Source organism: Delphinus delphis, chromosome 6 (genome assembly GCF_949987515.2).
Source record: "Delphinus delphis chromosome 6, mDelDel1.2, whole genome shotgun sequence".
Classification (NCBI taxonomy): Eukaryota; Metazoa; Chordata; class Mammalia; order Artiodactyla; family Delphinidae; genus Delphinus; species Delphinus delphis.
Window position 1 is genome coordinate 7,513,091 of NC_082688.1, and position 21,464 is coordinate 7,534,554.

The following is a 21,464-nucleotide window of genomic DNA, read 5'->3' on the forward strand; positions in this document are numbered from 1 at the left end:
GCCAAGCTCTGGAACCAAAGCCAGGCCAGCAGGACCTCATCCCTGGTACGGAAGGAGGGAAAGCCCAGCCCCAGGGGGTGCCTGACTGACTCTGCCAGGACCCAGGGGCTTACAAGACCAAGTCAAGGGGCTGCATGGGGGAGGGGCTCCTCTGAAGGAGGAAACCTGGAGATGGCAGGTCCTGCGCTGGTGGAGCCACAGCAGCTACGGGCAAGACAAGGAGTCACCTCCCCATCCCCTCCGGCTGCCTGAACGCAGGCAGTGGAGACAGTTGCTGGGCCTTCCAGGGGTGGGGAGAGAGGAAGGCCGGCAGTTCCCAAGCAGGAGAGCATTAGAAGGTGAAGCTGCTGCAAGTAACCCAGAGCACAGGGGGCGGATTCCAAATGCCCCAGGCTCCCTTCCCATTGCTGGCCCCAAACCAGCAGAGGGCGCCCTGGCCCACAAGGTCCAGGTTCTGCCACCTTGCGCCCTCTGGCTGCCACACTAGTTAGGGCAGGAGGGGAGCCCTGGATCTCCCCAGCCACTTCCAGGGGAGGGGTTCCAACTGCACAAGTGAAGATCCAAAGGCAAGGAGGCCTCAGCAGCCCTCGGTCTGGCCTGGGCCCACCCTGGCCAGCAAGGTGAGGCCAGTGATGACCACGACAGCCGCAGTGGGTAAGCACTCACTGTGGGCTGGGCTCCAGGCCTGGCTACTTTATACCCACCTGGCCCATGAGATACTTCTCCTCCCACCTCCACTTCACCAATGAGCAGACTGAGGACGTGATGCCAGATCGATCGCCCGACTCCTTCTCTAGGCTGCCCTCCCGTCTCTGTCTCTCCACCTGCTCATCCACAGATCAGGAACGCCTCCCTCCCAGCCCTCAGGACACGCAAAGAGGCTCAACCATGAGTTAAGAAGTATAAAGTGCAATACCAGCCAGCTTTTATTGAGGGCCTACTGTGTGCTGGGTCCTCCTCCCACCTCCCTGCACTTCCCACTGGCCAGGGAAGAGGGTGGCAGGTGAGACCCATGTGTCAAGCTGGATAGGGAACTGAGGTGGAGGTAGAAGGTGGCAGAGGGGCCCCAGCAGCTGGGTCCTCAGCTGGGGGCAGGGCTCCTGTGTCCGCCCAGCTTGAAACTGAAGGCTGGGGGCCCTCCCTTCTTCCCTCCACCCCAGGCCCGGAATCAGGCTGGCAAAGTAAGAGGGCCTGCGAGCCCTGCCCTTGTGCTACGTGACCTTTGGGGAAGGGGACCCGTCTCTGAGTGGTTTCTCCCAATGGAAGACGAGTCCAGAGGGCAGGGTGGCCATGCCCAAGGTGGCAGCCAGGTCTCTACTGGGTCTATGGTTCCTGGTGGCGGCTCTTGCTCTGCTCCCTGGACAGCTATGGCCTATTCCCTGGTACTTCTCTGGAGTCACCAGCCTGACCTGGTGGGACAAGAGAGGTAAGAGGAGAGAAGTAGAAAGAACTAGAGTTGGACAGTGAGAGACAGAGACAGAAACAGATACAGAGATAGTGAGAGACACAAAGAGATAGAGATGGGCAGAGAGAAAGAGAGCGAGAGAGAGGGAGTTAGAGGTGGACAGAGAAATGCAGACACAGTCAAAGATACAAACAGAGACAGAGAGAGAGAAAGCCCGAGACAGAGAGAGGGAGAGAGAGAAGACAGCTGAGAAGAGGAAAGGGAGACCCAAACACAGAGTCAGTCGTTGAAGGCGAGAGAAAGCCGAGGCCCACCTAGAGCTCATCCTGGGGGTGGGGATGGAGGCTGTGCCCACTGCTGCCGGCCAGGTCCAGGCGGGGGTCCCGCAGGGTCTTATAAGAGCCACTCCAGCTGATGAGGCGGCCGCTGTCATCGTCCCAGGGCGAGGAGGTCTCTGTGTCGCTGAGCCACTCAGCGTCCCCCGCGTAGTGGGTGGGAGCAGCGAGCAGGGGCCGGGCTGAGAAGGCCCGCAGGTCCCGCGGCCAGAAGTGTGCCTTGTACTGCTCACTGGGAGGCGGGAGGCTGGCTCAGGGGGGCTGGGGTAGGCCCCTCCACCCAGACCCATGTCAGCCCGGAGCCAGGCACCTCACCCCCAGAGCACCTGACCGCCCTCCCCATCTAATCCTGAGGCAGGATTTCTCTTATCCCCATTTTCCGGATGGGGAAACTGAGGCACAGAACAGGAAAATCGCTTGACTGAAAACCACAGGGCATCACAGAATTCACACATAGATTGGTCTGACTCCAAGGCTAAGCTGGGCTATTCCTTGGTGACCAGAAGGAAGTGACTCAGCCCTGCCAGCCTCAGTCTCTCCACCTGCCCAGTGAGGGGACTTACTACTTGCTGAGGTGGGCTCTCGAGATAGGCTGACCCTGCCCTGCCCCCATCTGAGGCTCACTTGGGGTGCTGGTCAAACATGATGGGCAGGAACTCATCCACGGGCAGCATTCGGCGCAGGGGCTGGGAGGCCAGCAGCTTGCGGGCGCCAGCCAGGCTCAGGACGTACGCCAGTGTCCAGTACGAGTAGCCAGCTACCACCAGGTGCGGCAGCCCCTCCACGGCTGCCTCCTCCTCAGGGTTCACCTGCTTCCGGCCGAGGTAGCTGCAGGTGACACCAGGGGTCCCAGGAGTCACTGTAGATGTCCCAGGACCCCTCAGGAGGAGGCAGACCCCTGGAGGCCCACCCCTCTCCCTGGCCCCTGGGGGCACTGGCTGCCTACATCAGGTCCCAAGGAAGTTTCTCCGCCTCCACCTCCTTCATCAGCCGCTCCAGCCGCATCTTGAAATTGCTTTCAAAACGCACGTCGTCCTCAAACACCACGACCTGGGCCAGGCCCCGGGCAACCACCTGTGGTACACGGTGGGGGAGGCTCTTTAGACCCCTCCCACCTGGCTGACTCTGACAGACACTCCTGGCCTCAGTTACAGGCCAAATGCTCAGCCTGGCTGCGTCGCTCAGCTGCTAAAGGCTGGGCGGGGCGGGGGGGGCCTCCCTTCTTCCCTCCACCCCTGGCCCTGAATCAGGCCGGCAAAGTAAGGGGGCCTGCGAGCCCTGCCCTTGCGCTACGTGACCTTCGGGGAAGGGGACCCGTCTCTGAGTGGTTTCTCCCGATGGAAGACGGGTCCAGAGGGTAGTCTTGCTCTCCAAGCAGATCACAATGGCAATCAGAACCCTTGCTGCAGTCACTGAGCACTGGGGCCACAGTGCTCATCTCCAGGGACCCTCAGGAGGCATGATGTCCCTGTACTGCGGCAAGGAGATGGAGACACAGGGAGATGAACCCACTCGTCCAAGGACACACAGCCAGGAAGTGGCAGAACTGGGATCTGAGCCACATCTGCTGGACTCCAGGGCCTGGCTCCTCACTTCTGCCTCTTGGGCTTTCCTCGACGAAGCTAGGCTGGGGGGTGGGGGGCTGGGGGGGTGGAGGAAGGCCCTAGCCCCACACATCCCTGAGAAAAAATACTTTTTGTAACTGTTGGAAATGTGAGAAGAGCATGAGATCAGCTCAGTAAGTGGTGAAACGTACATCATCCTTCAATCTGTTCAGAGGTAGCAGAAAAGCAGAAATATAAGCTCACACGCCCATATTCTGGCTACAGTAGAAAATAAAAACAAGGAGTGAGTCTGTGTTCCACCTCCTGGAGGGGGCGCCCCTTGGAGGGCCAGGCCCGGGTCCTCTCCTGCTGTGTCCAGGCAGTGACCTCTCCCAGGCACTCACACCCCAGCCCAGGGCTGAGGCTGCTTGGCCAAGCCCTAGGCCTTTCTTCTTCCCACACAGAACACACCCAACTCCTTCAGCCCCAGGGCCTGTGCCCGCACTGCCTTCCTCTGCTGAGAAGCCTCCTCTCCCTGCCCCTCAATGGCGAGGCCCACCCTGACCCCACAGGAGGCCAGGAGGCCGGGCCAGTCCGCACTCTCGAACAGCCTGTATATCCCCGCTCCGCGGCAAGCTTAGTTCTTTCTTGATTTCTGCGCCTTGCTCTGGTCCCTTTGCCCCAGGAGGAACCGGCTGCATTCTTCTTGTTCACCTCTGTGTTCTCAGAGCAGAAGCTCTCCTAGCACACAGCAGGTGCTCAGTGGAGACCGCAGGGTGAATAAGGTATAGGGTTGGGCCCTTAGGAGGCTGAAAGCTGCTGGCCGGGTCATTGTTGGTGTGCTCGGTCAGGCCCCGGTCACACGAGTGCTGGCACAGAGCAGTGGATGGGGGTCCTCACCTCCTCCCAGATGGAGTAGTGGCTGAGGAAGCAGCCCACCTCGCCCTTGGTCAGTGTGCGGCCCGAGTAGGGGTCCTGGTAGCCGGGAAGCAGGTCCACGCCGAGGCTCCTCATGACACTGCTGTTGAGTGTCCTGAGGCAGATGGTATAAGGGGGTCAGGGGTGCCCGCCAGGGACCTGTCCAGGGGTAACTGGCCTGTGCAAGTTGGGGACAGTCACACTGGAGTCTGGTTGGAAGGAGGCTTCAGTCTTGTTACTGCTTCGTGTGGCCTGAAGCCATCAGTGACTGGACCTGGAAAGCCACTGCCACCTCGGGCGGGGGGGATCCTAAGGGGAGGGGGCAGCAGTCTGAGGGGGACACACCCCAGGATGAATGCGGGGAACGCGGCGGATACTTCTTAGGCAGCGGCCCAAGCAAAGGATGGACATCCTGCAGTCCACAGGGCCGGGGCGTATGCAGCAAACAGCAGTGGGCACGTGGGGCCGCGTGACCCCTGGTTGCCGGGGGAACACGACTGGCCTGCTCCCACCCTCGCCCCGCCCATCAGGGACCTAAGTTCAGGATGGAAAAGAGTAACCCTGATAATCGTAATGAAGACATTATTAACCTTTGGGATACTTACTACATTTCAGGCCCTGGCTAAACCTTCACTGAACCCTTACAAGCCCCTAAGAGGAAGGCAGTTACTCGCCGTTTACACAGTAGGGCTGAGAGATGGAGGTCACACAGCTGGTGACCACGCCCAGAAGCTCCAGACCCTGGGCCTTAACCACTGTACTCTCCTCCCTCAGGTGGGCTGAGGGAGGGCACCCTGTCCTGTTCTGTCTGCCCTGGGACTCCCCGAGACAGAATTACTCAGGCCCTGTTTGAATACCTCCTAGAACGGCAAACTCATTCAGCTCACTGTCTGCTTTTCCCACCCCCATGGAGCTGTGATGGACCACCCGGTCCCCACTGGCTGCCCAGGGTCCTGTCCCCACCCAGGAAGCCTCACCGGCCGTCCACGGCATCCACCAAACGCCCAGAGATCTCCATCTCCCAGAGCGAACTAAGCATGCGCTCTCGGCGGTTGGGCCGGCGGGCCAGGCTGATGACAAACACCTGGAAGAGGAGGGGAGGCAGGGGAGTGGGTGCAGGGGGAGGGGAGAGCCCACCCACCTCCTGGCCCCAATCCTGCAGGCCGGGAGGACTTACCTCATCAAACCCCATCTTGCTGGGCCTCTTTGGGGGCCGGGACACATGAGCTGAGGCCCACATGGGGGGCCCATGCACTGCAGAGGAAAGCACCCCCCCATCGTGAGTCCCTACTGGCTCTAGTCAGCGGCAGCCCTGGAGTCCTAGCCCCCCTCGTTCCTGCCCCCTGGCAGAATACCCAGCAGGAGATCACAGAATCCACCTGCCTCCATTGTACGGATGGGCAGACTGAGGCCCAGGGGGAAAAGGGACTTGCCCAGAGTCAGGGAATGAGTTGGGGAGAGGCTTCAACCCCAGCGGTGGGGAGGGGGGACACACCAGCTCGCAGCCCTCACCCAGCGCTTCCAATATCAGGTGGATGAAGTTGACTCTCTCATCCTCCAGCCCCTGGTGGGATTTCACAGGCACGTTCATGTACCCATAACGGTGCTCGTTGCACACGTGGGCCGAGACCCCTGCGGAGAGAGGCCGAGTGAGCACTGGAGTGCAGGGTGGGGCTCTCAGAACCCAGATGGGAGGTCCTAGGCCCAGTCCTGCCAGTGACCCACAACGTGAGTCCTGTCTGGGACCCGGCATTCCCACCTGGGCTTGGAGGGAGAAACGGCTTGGCTCAAACAATATCTAAGGGATCTTCCTGCCGAAATGGTTTATTCACGCAACAGACGTGTCTAGAGCACCAGCTGGCTGCTGGTGGTGAGAAAGACAGACAGTCCCTGCCCTCAGGGGATCAAGGTGAGGAAGGAGCAGGCAAACTCACACCTGGCTACAGCCACCTGATGCCACCGGGCGTTGCTCCACCCCCTAAATCTTTCCCACCTCTGCCCAACCCCCCTCGCCAATCCAGCACCATCACCTCTTCCCTGGATCCCTACACTTAACCCTACCCCCTCCCCTGCCCCCACCATGCTGTCCTCCACCTGGCAACCAGAGTGGCCTTTTTTATTCCTTCAATGTTTATCATCTTTATTATAATTATTTATTTAGCCTTTGTCTTCTATAGACTGTGAGTCCTCCAGGGCAGGCACATGGTATCTATTAAAAAGTTAACTCCAAGGCTTCCCTGGTGGCGCAGTGGTTGAGAGTCTGCCTGCCGATGCAGGGGACACGGGTTCGTGCCCCGGTCCGGGAAGATCCCACATGCTGCGAGCAGCTGTGCCCGTGAGCCATGGCCGCTGAGCCTGCACCTACGGAGACTGTGCTCCGCAACGGGAGAGGCCACAACAGTGAGAGGCCCGCGTACCACAAAACAACAACAACAACAACAACAGAAGAAAAAAAAAAAGTTAACTCCAGGCCCAGCATTGAGCACAGAGCCTGGCCCAGTGCAGGTGGTGGAAGCATGAATGATGGAGACAAAACCCCTGTTCACAAAATTCCTACAAACCGCTGACCAATAAAGAGCAGCTGATACTCAAAGTAGAGGTAGGAATGAAAACAATAAGGAAATAGGGAATTCCCTGGTGGCCTAGTGGTTAGGATTCTGAGCCTGGGTTCAATCCCTGATTGAGGAACTGAGATCCCACAAGCCGCCCAGTGTAGCCAAAAAAAAAAAAAAGAAATACTTTTGCTTCTTCTCATTTTTTTCTCCATGTATTTGTTTCACCTTCACTCTCTTTCTGCACTTGATTTTTTTTTCTTCCTGCATCTCTGCACTGCAGATGTTGCTAGTGCCTCACGCACACACACAAAAAAGATGACACTCAAAAAAAAAAAAAAAATGACACTCTTCTCCCTGGACACTTCTCACACACTGCTTGCCCAAGTGCAACACTTCTTGATTAAATCATCACTTCTAATTCACCTTGACCATGAGCAGAGTTCTCCACCCACCAGACAGCCTTCACGTCCTTGCCACCCATGAGTGCACACCATGAAATACATTCTCTGTAGCCTTCTCAAGATGTTTATTCCAACAGCAGTATCTCCGTCTCACTCTCAACTTCGACTCTTCCTCAGAACTGGGTTTATCCCATCCAAACCCAAACACTTTTTTTTCTTTTTGTTTTTTTTTGGCTGCGCTACACAGCTTGCGGGATCTTCGTTCCCTGACCAGGGATCAAACCTGAGTCCTCAGCAGAGAAAGCACAGAGTCCTAAGCACTGGACCGCCAGGGAATTCCCCAAACCCAAACACTTTCTAGTAACCTTCATCTTAAAAATAACCACTGACAACAGAATGATATTTTCTAGTGTTCAGATCCAATCACGTGATCCTCTGATGGCTGCCCGACACCCACAGGCTAAAGACCAGATGCTTGCCCATCAAGTCCACACAAGCTGGCCCCTGCCTACCTTTCCTGCCTCAGCCTGCACCATGCCCCTTTTGCTTACTGTGCTCCAGCTGCCTGCCTTCTTGCATCCCCTGCCACCACAGGGCCTTTGCACCTGCTGGTCCCATTGCTTAAAATGCTCTGTCCTGCTCTGTCTATCTTGTTAATGTCTGCCCATACTTCAGATCTCAGCCCCAAAGTTTACATCCTCCAGGAAGCCTTCCCTGACAGGTTAACTCCAGTCTAAGCTCCCAAAACACCTATAATCAAAAAGCTCTTCTTCCGGTCATTGTGACTGGACATTGATTTGTGTGATCCTTTGACTGACTGGACTGGAGGATCCAGGAGGTCAGAGACTGCCTGATTTTACTCACCACTGTCTCCCCAGTGCCTGGCACCTGGTAGGTGTCCCATAAATATTTGCCTAATGAAGGAATACGTGAAAGTGCCATGGTGGGGACGGCCAGAAGGACATCTAACCTACTGGGGCGGTGGGCCCAAGAAAGTCTATGACCTGGAGGACACACAGGAATTAAAAAGATTAATTGCAGAGTGGGGAAGAGCACACCAAGCAGAGGGAATAGCATGTGCAAAGGCCTAGAGGCCTGGGAGAAAGGCTCAAGGAGAGCTGTCCTCACCAGCAGCCTGACAGGCGTAGGCGAAGACGATGATGTCGTCGAAGGGCCAGGTATAGTTGGGGTGAGGGGGGTAGAAGCACAGCTGTTCTGTCCCCTCCGCCCGCAGGGATACCAGGAAGGTGGAGTGGACCATGGGGACACGGAAGCAGCCCCGGCGCTGGCGGTTCTTGGTAGGGAAGTAGTCGGCTGTGCGGCGGTAGTAGCCCTGGGGAAGGGGTGGCTCCGGGCTGTGAGAGGGCGCCCCTCCATCCCCAGCACACTGCTCCCCTGCCAGGGCCCACAGACCCTAAGGCCTTCAGTCTCTCCACGTCCCTCCTCTCAGACCTCAAGCCTCCTGAGGCCCCCGAACCCGGCCTTACCTGAGGGGTGATCCCACACCAGAAATTGGAGTAGTAGGTCTGAGAGTCCAGCATCGGGGCCACCACGGGCAGCCCCTGCTCGATCAGAAGCCGCAGTGTCTGGTTGTTGGTCAGAATGTTGTCCGTATCTGCAAACTGTGGGGAGGGGGATGTCACAGGCCCCAGCCTTGTCTGGGCTGCAGTCCCCCAAGGATTCACTGAGTGGGATCCCTCCAGATCTCCAGAAACCCAGAAAGTCTCCCAGGATCCAATGGGGTTCCCTCAGAGAGGTCTAACCTATAAACCAGTAGATCCGTTTCTGGACCAAGAATCTAGTCTGGGGCACTGGCTTGGGGATTGGGTCCAGAGATTATACCCGAATTGCTGATCTAAGAACTTTATCTGAAGTTTTAGGAAGTAAATCCAAAGACCTACTCTGAGCTCTAGTCCAGGGAACTAGGCTCAGTTTATACTCTGGGCTCTAGCCCAGGGATCGAGTCTCAGTATATACCCTGCACTCTGACTCAGGGATCCAGGTTTAGTACCAAGTCTGAGCTCAAGCATAGGGATCCAAGCTCAATATCTGATCTGGGTTCTGACCCAGGTTGCTAGCTGAAGGAGCCAGCCTACAGGTGGTTAAGTCACGCCAAGATTTCTGTCAAGGACAGGTGCCACCACCTGTGGGAAGCCCAATTGTAGGCCAGGCTTTCTTACCAGGATATAGTCAGCCCCCCAGTCCCTGGCAAAGGTCAGGGCTTCCTGTTTCAGCTCCATCAGAAACTGGTGCCTTTCTTTGGTCCAGTGCTTAGGGCCCTCTTCGTCTGGGTAGGACCTGAGGGAGTAAAACGATGAGATGTTCCCATGCGGTAGGTGCATGTGGTGTTCCTCTCTGCAGGGCAGTGGACAGAGCCCTGGTCTGGAGGCTGTGGCTCAGGGCTGTCCCTTTCCTTCCCTGGGCTGCAGCTGTTATCCATCTTCCCCAGAAAACGTTCCCCTCAGGTCACCACCTGGGCTCCCCCTCAGGCCTCCAGACCACAGCAGCATAGTCATCGCCCACAGCAGCCAGCCACTCCTGCAGCATCTCTGTGGTGTTGTCCACGTTGTGGTCTGTGGCACACCTGAGGACACAGGAGGAAGAAGGGTGAGGGGGCACAGCCACCGAAGGACCAAACCCTGAGGCAGCCTTGACCCCCGGAGCACCAACACTTGCAGGGCTGGCCTCTCCTGGGAGCAGAGGAAGTAGGTGTGCTCCAGAGGAAGGCAGGAAGCCAGGTCCCAATCATAGGTCTGTGATCCACTGTGTGACCTCAGGCAGGTTCTGACCCTCTCTGGGCTTCACTTTCTTCCTGTAACTTTAAGCTGTCCTGGCATGCTCAGGGGCTGAGATGACAGAACTCAAATGCATTTTGAAGGATGAAAAGTACCTCAACTTTGAGGAACATGCCTGCCACATTCTCTGGTTACCTTCCTTCCCTGCTGTGTGACCACAGGTCAGCCCCCTCCCCTCTCTGAGTCAGGACTGGACAGAGGAGCTGCTGCTTCCCTCCACCAGATAGTTGTAATAACGACCAAACCACACTCTGAGCGTCCCTGAGAAATGCTGATGGGCCCGAGCTCCGTTGCCACCACGAGTAGCCTCTCTGAAGGGGCTCTCATGACAGAGCGGGGTGCAGGGGGCTTAGCCAAGAGCCCAGGTTTTAGGTGATACTGCCCCTTTAAGTCAATTCCCCAGAAGTGAAGATTAACTACGTGTCAAGTCTTCTATGGGTGGGAACTAACTAACTCCCAAACTGGTAATTGTGGGCAGCCTCCCCAGGCCACTGGCTCCAAACCCAGCCCAACTTCGGTGTGTTGGGGAGGGAGGGTAGTTTGGTCATTTCTCTCAGTTTATCCCCAACCTCAGCTTGGGACTCCTCCCTGCTCTGGCTTCCACAGACTGTGGCCTCTGATTCCAGTGCCCTGCAGGGACGCCTAGGGGGAGAGACTGCAGGAAGGGGGCTTTGCCCTTGGCCGCAGGACCCAGCCCCTCTCCTGAGAGAGGCTGGAACCAGCCCAGGGGAAGGGGGAACGGGTGGGACTCCCCCATAGGGCAGCATGGAGCCCAGGGCTGAGAGCACCCTCACGGGCTCCCCAGGAACCCGGAGGCCTGCTGGTCTGTGCCACATCGGGCCCCAGGGGACGCCAGCTGCTCCTGTCTGCTCCGCTCCAAATCAGGCCAACCACAGGTCCCACGGGTTCAGTTTCAGCTCTGAGGGCTAGGGCAAGAGGGACTGGGCCCAACTTACACCCAGAGGAGGTCCCAAGAGGTGGAATAGGGGCCAGAATTAGGGAATGGTGTCCCTCTGTCAACCTAAGGCCTCAGAGGTCAGTCTGCAGGGCCAGGGGGATAAGGGGTCCTGTCCGGAGACACGGGTTGCGGAGGGCCTATCTGCGAGGGAGGGGCCTGTCTGGGTGGTGTCTGGGCAGCGAGCAGATGGGGCCATCTGGAGCCCGGACTGTCGGTGGGGTTGGGGGATAGATGCCCGGTGGATGCCGATGCCCGGGTCTCTCTCACCAGAGGGCCATCCTGGCCCGGGGGTAGTCCAGCCGCTCCAGCGCGCCCAGGTAGTGGGGCAGAGAGTGCTCGGCATTGCGGGCCAGGATGGCAAGGACCACGGCGGGCAGCGGCGGCTCTGCGACGCCCGCAGCCTCGAGCCGCGGCCCCAGCAGGAGCAGCAGCTGGAGCAGCGGGGCAGCGGGGGCAGCGCGCATGGCGGGCGCTCTGGCGGCTGCGGCGGCCCCCGGGGCTCCCAGCCTAGCCGAGGGTAGTGGGCGGTGCGGTGCGGCCCAGCCGGGGCGGGGCCTGGGGCCGGGGCGGGGCCGAGGCGGGCCCGGAAGGGGTTGTGGGGGGCGCACCCCCCAAAGAGTGGACTCCCACTCCTAACCCCTATTCGTGGATTCTCAAGTGTCCTCTCCTCGACCAGGGGCATCGCAGGGCCAGGGACCGGACACCCGCCCCGGACGCGATCCAGGAGCAGCTCCCTCCCGGCTGGAGGGTCGTGGGGGACGGCATCCGAGCCGCCCGGGCATCTCAGAATGCTCGACTACGAATCCCTGGGCGTGCAATCGCCAGAATCCGGCTCCACTGAGCGCCCCTGAATCCGGATTCCCTGGCCATCCATCTGACCCTCTGACCTGAGCCGCAGACGGGACCCACTGGGCCGCGGCCTTTCCGGGTTCCCCAGCTCCAGCCCCCTCCACCGCCCCCGGGCGCCCTCTGGCGGGCCCAGACGGAACTTCTCAGACCAGCCAGCCGACGCGTGGGCGGACAGAAAGACCGGCTTGGGGGGCGGGGAGGGGGTCCCCCTGACCTGCAGACGTCATCCCGCCGCTCTGAGGGATGGGTCCGAGCCTGACGTCCCCCGCGCGTCATCGTCCTCGCCTCCGTCGCCAGCACTGGCACTGCTCCGGCCCTTTAGGAGAGCAAGGCCTACTCTTAGATTGAGTGTAGAACATGGGGCACCACTCAGCCCCTCACGGTGACCCAGCCCCCTCCAAAGCAGTGTGACTCCTGTGTCTGGTCAGAGTCGGGGTCCTAAGGCCCCTGCTGAGATGGAAGAGGGTCCCCAGACTCTCTTAGGGCAGGGGAGGGGAGGGGTCTGGAGGCACCAGCGGTGGGTTCTAGCTCCTCTCTACCACCAACCTCAGGCAGGTCGCTTTCCCGGAGCCTCAGGGCCTCCTGGGTAGAAGGGCTGCTAACAGCACCCACCTCGGAGGGTTTGCAAGGATTCCTTGAGAGCGTGAATGCACTTCATTCTATGCATGGGGCCTGGCAGGCGGGAAGAGTTCCTGGGGCTGGAAGACAGAACTGGAGAAGCCAGCCTCTCCTTCCATTCAGCCCCTCACCCATGGGAACCTACTCTCCTATGGCACCTTTGGGTCCCCCTTCAGGTTCTTCCCAGGGTCAGGGAGGGGGGCTAAGCCACTGCAAGAAAAGGGGTGGGGGCCCAGCAAGGAACAGCCTGGTGATGGGGCAGCATGTGGAGGCATCAGACCCCAGAGTCCTGGTCTCCAGCCCAGCTCCAATGCCTCCAACAGCTTCCAGGTGGGGCTGCTTCACAGCCAGTGCCCTGCAATGGAAGGCCTGAGGCCCCCTGAAGCATCCTGGGGAAATAATGAGTCCCTTCCCTTGCATGGCTGCCTCTGCTGGAAGGCACTCCCAGCCCCAGAAAGGGGATACCCTTTTTTTTTTTTTTTGTCATGCTGAGCAACATGCAAGATCTTAGTTCCCTGACCAGGGATTGAACCCGTGCCCCCTGAAGTGGAAGCGTGGAGGCTCAACCACTGGACCGCCAGGGAAGTCCTGGGGATACCAAAGCAATATCCCCCACCTCACCCATCCCAGGATCATCCCAGAGCCTCTGCCCATGCTATTAGTCATGGGGCTTCCAGATTCTTCTCTCACCTCAGTCGTCGTCCTCCTCCCAATGCACTGACCCCTCCCATCTTCACCTCTCTCCCTCCGCAGTTCACCCAGTGGTCTAGCCTGTCACTGACTCCCTTGCCCCAGGGTTCTCCCATCATTCCTGCCTGAAAAAACCCTACAGCCATCTTGCTTTGGGGCACGTTAAGACTGCTGCACACTCCTGATCTCCACTCTCCACTGGACTTTCACTGAGCCCAACAATCCAGTTTCCCTGTGCTGCTGCCCCTGCTCCTCTGTGGCATTTCACACGCCCGGGTCTTCTGAAGCCCTCACTCCACTCCTTCTCCCCCAGTGAAAATCTTCCTGCCTTCTTTGGAAAAAGAGAAGCCATCACCTGAGAACTCTTATTTCCAGCCTCCAAACCTTCCACGCCCTGCGACCAAGCTGGCCTGTGCTCTCACGGCCTATTACCATGGAAGAGGCACCTCTTCCTCATAACAGAACCATCCTTGGACTCCAAAAGCCATTCTCTTGCCCTTCCTGGATCACCAACATCCGTCTCTTCTGGATCCTTCCTTCAACATTCCAAAGGACTTAAACCTCCCCCAACTTAAAATGTGAATACAGGGACTTCCCTGGTGGTCCAGTGGTTAAGACTCCATGCTCCTAATGCAGGGGGCCCTGGTTCGATCCCTGGTCAGGGAACTAAATCCCACATGCCGCAACTAAAATCCCTCATGCCGCAACAAAAGATCCTGCATGCTGCAACGAAGATCCCACATGCCGCAGCTAAGACCTGGTGCAGCCAAATAAATAAATAAATATTTTTAAAAAATATATGAATACAGTCAGCTGCCTGCCTGTGCTTTGCTCCCGGTCTCACTTCCTCACCTTCATTCGCTGATTGACACACACCAAGGCTGCTCCAGCCAAACTGCTCCCGTCAAGACCGGCATCCTCCTGGCCCCTCATCCAAGAGGGCTCCCTCCAGCAGCTGACCTCATGGACTACTCCCTCTTTCTGCAAAACTGACATGTGTCTCTGCTTCTCACCTGGACCACATTCCATCTGTCTAAAACAGAACCCCAGTCTTTCCCCCAAACCTGCTCCCACTCCGGTGGCCTCCCTCAAGCTGATTACAAGTGCCTCTCTCTCAGCCCACTCCTCATCCTGGCTAGACCACCTCAATGTCTCCTGCACGTGGCCACTTGCGCGGCTCAGGGCATCAGCACCACTCATCTGGGCTACAGCACCTGCCAGTACTCACCCCCGCGCCCGAGGCTTTCTCCCTGGAAACTGTTCTTCACGCAGTGGTGCTTTCTCAACTGCATGGTGTTACACCCTTTGGGGGCTGCCATTGCCCTCAGCATAGAGCTCAAACCCCTCAAGGGACAAGGAGGCCCTTCGTGGCCTGCCTGCTGCTTCTCCAACTCCTCTGACCTCCCCTCCCCTATCTCCTGCTCCAGCCAAATTGGACTATGTACAGTTTCCAGAACACTTCATGCTTGAAGACCTTCCCACATCCTTTTTTTTTTTAATTCCTCTGCTTGAACTGGGCCAACTTCTACAGGCCCTCTGGAAAGCCTTCCCTGATGTCATGTCAGGGGGACCTACTCCTACAGGGAATCCTATATAATCCCATTCATTCAGCAAATATTTATTGAGCACACGCTATGTGCAGGAAGAATTCTAGGTACTGGGGATACAGAGGTACAGACAGTCTCTGTTCCTAAGGTGCTCACATTCTGATGAGGGAAGACAGACAGGAAACAAGCAAACTGATAAATTAATAGATAACTTCGAAGAACAGTAAATGCTATGAACAAAATAAAACAAGGTAATGAGAACAGAGAGTAGCTGAGGGTGGGAGGCAACATTGAATAGAGGGGTCAGTGAAGACATTTCAGAGCAAAGGGGAGCCAGCCAAGAGCAGATCTGGGGAAGAGTGTTCCAGATGGAGGGAACAGGTGGGAACAAGCAAGGAGGCCAGGGTAGCTGGAGCAAAGTGAGCAAGGGGAGTGTGGTAAGAGGTGAGGACCACTTAGGGCCTTAAAACTATGGCAGGATTTTGGATTCTTTTGAAAAGTGCAACACGAAGACACTGGAGGGGGTAAGCAGAGGAGTGACAGGATTCCTCTTAAAAAGATCGCTCTGGCTGCAGCTCAGAGGGTGGACCACGGGGGCAAGGATGAAAGCCCAGGAGAGCCTGGTACTGGGAGAGATGACGGTGGGCAGGGCTGAGATGTAATGGAGGCAGAGCCCACAGCCTTATGGGATTAGATGTGAGAGATGGAGCGAGGAGTCAGGATGACTCACAGGGTTTGAAGTGGGCTGGGTGGTGGGATAGGTTCTGAATGGGGAAGACCTGAGAAGCAGCAGGTAGAATGTGAAATCAGGTTCTGCGCTGGACCTTATTTTGAGCTGCCTTTTAGACTCGCAAGTGGAAAGGTCACATGCCACGCCTGCCCAGCTGTGAGTTCTGAGGCAGGGACCCGTCCGCCGCCTTCACCATTTTATACCAGCCCTAGAGCAGGAACAGCCGGGCACTGGGTGGGTTCTCAATAGAAACATGATGAGGTCATAAGAACCTACTGTATGGCACAGGGAACTCCACTCAATGCTCTGTAATGACCTATATGGGAACAGAATCTAAAAAGGAGTGGATATATATATATGTATAGCTGAATCACTTTGCTGCACAGCAGAAACTAACAACATTGTAAATCAACAATACTCCAATAAAAATTAATTTAAAAAAAGAAATATTATGGGGTTACTGACTAGGGTGGGCCGACCAAGCACCTGTGCTCCTACTTACACTCATTTTTTTGCCTTCACATATAATAATATGGCGTACTCTGCAAAGGTAATATTGCGCCAAACCCGCCGAAATTCTAAAGCAGTGGTTCTCAAAACATGGTCCCTGGACCAGAGCCAGCAGCAGCGTCACCTGGAAATTGTTAGAAATGCAGATTCCTAAGCCCCTCCCCATATCTACTGAATCATAAACTCTGGGAGTGGAGGTTAAACCAACAAGCCTTTCAGGTGATTTTGATGCCAGCTCAAGTTTGAGGCTGCTATTCTATGGGCCTAAGGCCTCATTCTAGGGGTCACGTAGGACCCCGAAAATGATTGTTTTGGGTCCATCTGGCTGAATAGGACCCAGACCACCCTGGACCAACACATAGTTGGGCTCTGGATTCCCCTCCCCACAGCATCTTCACTCCCGTCCCTCAGCCATTGTAGTTCTGGCCAAAGCCAGGTGGTGGCGCCAGTGCCTCAGGCTCCACCCTGGCTTCCGGAAACAGAGACCCTGGAAGAATTATCCCCCTCCCCGGCACCCTTCTTCTCCCCTCTGGGAGCCTCAGCTCCAAGGTCTGCCTACAGGCAGGGACCCTGAAGAGTGACCTTCATCAGGGAGAGGGGCGCTGAGGTTGGCACACCCAAGGTGAAGGCCAACCCCCTCTTCCTGGAGGTTAGGAAGGTGGGCTAGAGGAGCCCCCTAGGTCAGAGAGAAATTAGGGGTGTCTGGCCTGTGGGGCTTGGGGGTCAGGAGCCCTGGCAGGTGGCTGTGGTCCAGTGGACCCTGGTCACACCCCCATTAACCCTCCACCTTCCCTGCCCAACCTAACGCGAGGTCTCAGGTGCTGTTTCCCTGCCAACGGGTGGGGGCAGCCTAAAAGTACCCCAGGGCCCACACAGAGCCCCAGGGTTGCGGGTCCTCACAGCCTGGCAGCCAAGCAGGATGGGAACGGGGAGCCTACGGCAGAGGGGATGCACGGATGGAGCTCTTACCAGCTGCGAGCTTCACGTCTCCTGGGTTGGGGGCTCTCTGGGCCCCTGTCCTGCTTTGTGGCCAAGGGAGCCCAGGATCCTGGCCAGAGCAGGAGCTCACACCCTGCTCCTGGTCCTGGTGCAGCTCGGCAGATGGGGGTCCAGGAGCCCCAGTAGGCTCCCTCCTACATGAAGTTCCAAGCCCGGTTCCAAGCGGACCCAGGGCTGAACGCCAAAGTCTTGCCCCCCATCTGCTCCCCTGCCCCTCATCTTTCCTATTTGAGGGGAGACTGAGACCCCCAAATTCCAGATGGAGTCACCACTCCGCTTAGACATAGCATATCTTGGTCTCTGGTCGAGGAATCTGCCCATGCCCCCTCATCTTCCAGGGTCCCACCCAATGCCCACCCCACCCCCAAAGGACCACCCTCTCGCTCTTGGCCATGCCCTCCTCTCCCAGGAGCCCAGATGTGGAGCTGTCCTCCTCTGAGAATCTGCCTCTGTCCTCAGGAGGCTGGGTCCAGGCCAGCTGTTTTCCTCGTGTAGCCAGCTGTTTTGCCCATCAGGAAGCAGCCCTGGCTCCTCTGCTAAAATCGTGGCAGTCCCGCTGGGCCAGGGCCCGGGAGCTGTTAACTCCTCTGGGGCCAGGCAGCCCCTTCCCCTCCCAGCCTGACCCCTTCTGCCTTCCTCTGACCTGCAGGAGTATCGTGTCGCAACACTTCTAGAAACCCCCAAGCAGACCAAGCATTGCTATCCCCACCCCCACTCAGCAACTGCTAACCCGCAGCCCCTCCCTCCTCTCAACAGAGCCTTGTCCTCAGGTGACCCCAGGTGAGAGGAAGGTTCAAAAGGATAGATGTTACCCCATTCAGAATAATAACAGTAATAGCTATCATTAACTGTCTGCTGTGTGCCAGGCATTGTGCTAAGTGCTTGAAATGTATTACCTAACTTAGTTTTCACAACAACCCTGTGAAGTAGGGAATATCTTCATCTTATAGATGAGAAAATGGAGGCATGGTGAAGCTAAATCACTTGCCCAAGCCCACACGGAACTGGGGTTTGAAACCAAAATCGGGCTGCCTGCCTCTCTCTGGCCGACCCTGGTGGTCCTGGAATCCCGGTTGGTGTTGCTATTTAAGTTTCCCCGAGCTTCTCTCTCTCTGATCTGGGCCTCAGTAGCACCATCTGTGAAATGGGAAGCTCACGGGTGGAATTACCACCACCACCCACTCCGTGGGCTGAGTCCGGAGCAGTGCCAGGCTCTGCGCTCAGCACCTTCCAAGTGTTTATTAGTGGATCATTCCTCTCGGTGGCTGCGGTCAGCCTGGGCTAAGATCCCAGCTCTGCTGCTTCCTGGCCGCCTAGTTTTGGGCAAGGGACTTTACCTCTCGGAATCTCAGTATCCAAAGTTAGAAAATGGATAGAAGAACAATATCTACTGCGTCCTTGATTTTGTTGTGAAAAGGATGAGATAATGCAGGTAAAGCGGTTAGCAGGTACCTGACACAGAGAGAGTCGGTGGGAAATGTTGCCCTTTACTATCACGACTATAAACGACAATCCGGAAGGATCTGAGTGGCCCACCCACCATTGTGCGCCCCCATGCCCAGCACGGAGCGGGCACATAGGAGGGCTCTGTCATTTCTTGTGAATGAATGCACCCTGGTCCAGTGATACCCACGCGAGAGCAAAGGCTGCGAGAAGGGGCACAGCTTATCCAGATCACACAGTTAGCGGGGTAGAGCAGTGGGAATCCCAAAGCGCCCTTAACTCTTCCTGAGCCCGGAACCTGGTCTGCCGGGAAGGGGAGGAGAGACAAGGGAACAGGGACAATCCCAGGGCTGAGACGGCCCAGAAGGTGACTGGGCTGTGGCTGGGTGGGATCTCAGGGTCTGGGAATGACCCCTCAGGATGCAGTGACCCGTGCTCTCCCCCTTTGTCCCCTCCCCCCTGCCCACCATGGGTCAGCTCCCTGGTCCCAGCCTAGACATCTGGAACTGGGGCAGACAAAGGGCTGCGAGGAGGGACAATAACCTTCTGTCCATTTTCAGATGCCGGGCCGGGCCTGGCCAGGGCTGGGGGCCGGAGCCCCGGCAAGGCGGTGCCAGGCCCCCCGTGGGCAGCGGACAATGTTGGCAGTGATGGAGAGGAGGCATTTCAAAGCGTTTTGTTCCCGCTGACCCCCTCCCCCCAACATCTCGCCCCAGCTCGGGGTGAGGCCCCAGCCCCACCCCCAGCCACCCAGGCCCCTGCTCCGGGCGGCTTGGGGACCGGCCACATTCTTGACCTCAGGGGAAAAGTTTAGACTCTTTGCGCCCTGGGCAACAATAACAGTGTCACAGAACTGATTTAGGAGCAGCACTTACCATCACAAAGCGACAGACAAAGAGCCAGGGCTGAGAACGCGCCGGGCCTCTGCGTCTACTCTTCCAACCGCTGCTCGCTTCTCTCCTGGGCACTGCCTGGGCAGGACTGGGAGCCAGGGCCCGACCCTGGGCACGGAAAGCCAGGGCAGGACTCGAGGTGGGAAGGAGTGAAGGAGAAGAGACAGGGGATCCAACAGGGAATGAGGGGACCTGAGAGCTTTCCTGCTGAGAAAGCCCTTCCCCACTCTGGGCCTCAGTTTCTCTCTCTGTAACGAGGAGGCTAAACGATAAGGCTGAAAGCAAAGAGGCTCCGATCCTGCGGGCAAAAGGGTCTCAGTGACGATGATGATGATGATGATGAGAGGATTTACCACTTCATTCTGGGCACTTCACAGGTGCCAGGCACTGTGATCACTGACCCCTTTCTGCCTTAAGCCACCCCCCCCCCACTTTTTCTTTTTCTCTTTTTCTTTTTTTTAATGATGGCGAACACTCAGGCAGCATCCTCTGCCTCTTACTCTCCCAAGAGAAGAGCGATTATCAATGGCAAATGGCAGCTGCAGAAGCAACACCAAGAGCAGGTTTCACACTCAGGAGAGAATGCTGTGCCTCCTCCTCGCGGTTTCCGGTGCTCTACACGTTCAGAGAAACTTTTCTAGTAACAAACTACAGACATGATTCCTGAAAGTAGAGTTTTTCATCCGCTTTTATCATTTAATCCTCACCAACCGCACAAAGCGGGTGTACCATTAACCCTAGTTTACAGTTGATAACTGAGGCTCAGAGAAGTTGAGTCACTTGTCCAGGGACACACAGCTTGGAGGTTATGGAGCCGAGACATGAGGCAAGGCTGGTTCTCTTCTGATTATAGATTATACTGCAGTGGGAAGGAGAGAGGGACAACGAGGCAGCTGGACCCTGCTGAGTCCTGGGTGGGAAAGCCTGTCCTCCCAGCCAGAAGGCTATGAATAAATAAATGTCTGATTACCCCCAGGGGGAACTCCACCCTTGGAGCAGGTGCCTTTAAAAACTAGAATGATTCTTGTCTGTGAGCAGAGGTTGGCCTGGGCAGACACCCAGATGCGGGGACTGGACACAATGACCTCTAGTGGAGACCTCCTAGGAATTAGAGGCAGGATAGGAGAACATTTAAGGGCTCAGGGCACTGGAGCCAGGCTGTGAGTTCGAATCCCAGCTCTGACTTTTCCTGGCAGTGGGTCCACGGACAGTTACTTCTACTTTCTGTGCCTCAGTTTTCCAATCTGTAAAACTGAACCCACCTTTTAGGAGTGTGGAGACCATTCAGCGAAGTATATGCAAGGCCTTAGAACAGCATCTGACTCAGTGAGGGCTGCCTGTTTCTATTCAGGAAGGTGCCATGGCCAGGGCACCTCAAGGTGGGCACTTTGGGGACCCTGTAGCAGGCAGTCAGCTGTTGGCCTTGCTTTCCAAGGAGTGGTTGGGCTTTGATTACAGCATAAGGGACTACAGTTAGACCCTGAGACCTAAGGGGGCCACATTCTCTGGGATCTGTAAGGTCAAGGCCAAATCATGCCTTCTCATCAGAAGAGATTGTGGCTTCTCTGATGCCTGGGCAGGGGTTGCTTGGCCCTGGGCATGATGCCTGGAGAGAGGATAGAAAGGGAAGGATGCCCTGGGAGGTGCTATCCAGAGTCTGCCCTCCCCCAACTGCCCCTGAAAGTCAGAGGGACCAAACTGTACGTGGAGGGCGAAGGCAAGGTGGCCGAGCACAGCGCCCAGAGCACAAACAGTACTGCCCTTGGCGTCATAAGGGGGCCTGGTGGGTTTGAGTTCCAGTTCCACCAACTCGCTGTGTCACCCAGGATGAGTTGCTACCCCTCTCTGAGCTCATTCCAAAAGTCTTTTAGGATCCAAAGTGTTCAAAGGAGACCATCACAGGAGCCTCTGTGATTCCATAGGTCTTAAGCAAAAGGTTGGCTTGGAATCTAGAAGTCCCGCTCCCAGACTCCAGCCCCTTCTGTCTCCCTTCATCCCCATATCACCTCCAGCTCTTCTAATCATCCTTTTGGTTCCTCTCACCAAACTACAAGTGCCACACGCACCGCAGACAGAGGGTGAGACAGTCCGACAGAAAATGTCACAGATTTCTGGGGACGCATAGGGAGCCCCGACAAAGCCTCCCGCTCCCTCACTGCCCGGCTGTGGTTCCAGAGGAGCACTCACCTGGGCAGAGCATCTTGGGGTCCCCTCGGCCCGGGAGGTGGATGGCACTGCTGGGGCCATCTCTGGCACAAGGTGACTTGCCTACCC

General features: G+C 57.0%; 1 protein-coding gene and 1 non-coding gene across 3 annotated transcripts; both read right to left on the reverse strand.

Annotated features, from left to right (window-relative positions):
- Positions 1–920: 920 nt before the first annotated feature.
- Positions 921–12,058, reverse strand: CERCAM (cerebral endothelial cell adhesion molecule). 2 transcript variants are annotated; one of them, XM_060013291.1, is made up of 13 exons: positions 11,975–12,058; positions 9,632–9,742; positions 9,339–9,456; positions 8,646–8,780; positions 8,287–8,491; positions 5,715–5,834; positions 5,380–5,456; positions 5,180–5,286; positions 4,185–4,317; positions 2,687–2,814; positions 2,365–2,568; positions 1,720–1,972; positions 921–1,409 (listed from the first exon to the last, which is right to left on the reverse strand). In XM_060013291.1, the coding sequence occupies exons 1-12, from the start codon at positions 12,034–12,036 to the stop codon at positions 1,720–1,722; spliced, it is 1,653 nt and encodes a 550-aa protein (XP_059869274.1). In that variant the 5' UTR covers positions 12,037–12,058; the 3' UTR covers positions 921–1,409. The 2 variants fall into 2 exon arrangements, with proteins under 2 accessions (XP_059869274.1, XP_059869273.1); XM_060013290.1 differs by lacking the exon at positions 11,975–12,058 and adding an exon at positions 11,179–11,511.
- Positions 12,059–19,660: 7,602 nt separating this feature from the next.
- Positions 19,661–19,869, reverse strand: LOC132427819 (small nucleolar RNA U3). Its single transcript, XR_009520022.1, has one exon. It is a non-coding gene; the product is annotated as a small nucleolar RNA U3 (small nucleolar RNA).
- Positions 19,870–21,464: the final 1,595 nt, after the last annotated feature.

Coding starts and splice junctions, on each gene's coding strand:
- CERCAM (XM_060013290.1), bottom strand. CDS start 11,375: ATGCGCGCTGCCCCCGCTGCCCCGCTGCTCCAGCTGCTGCTCCTGCTG. Junction 5,457..5,714: donor CCTGATATTGGAAGCGCTGG/GTGAGGGCTGCG, acceptor TTTCCTCTGCAG/TGCATGGGCCCCCCATGTGG. Junction 1,973..2,364: donor ATGTTTGACCAGCACCCCAA/GTGAGCCTCAGA, acceptor CCCGCCTCCCAG/TGAGCAGTACAAGGCACACT.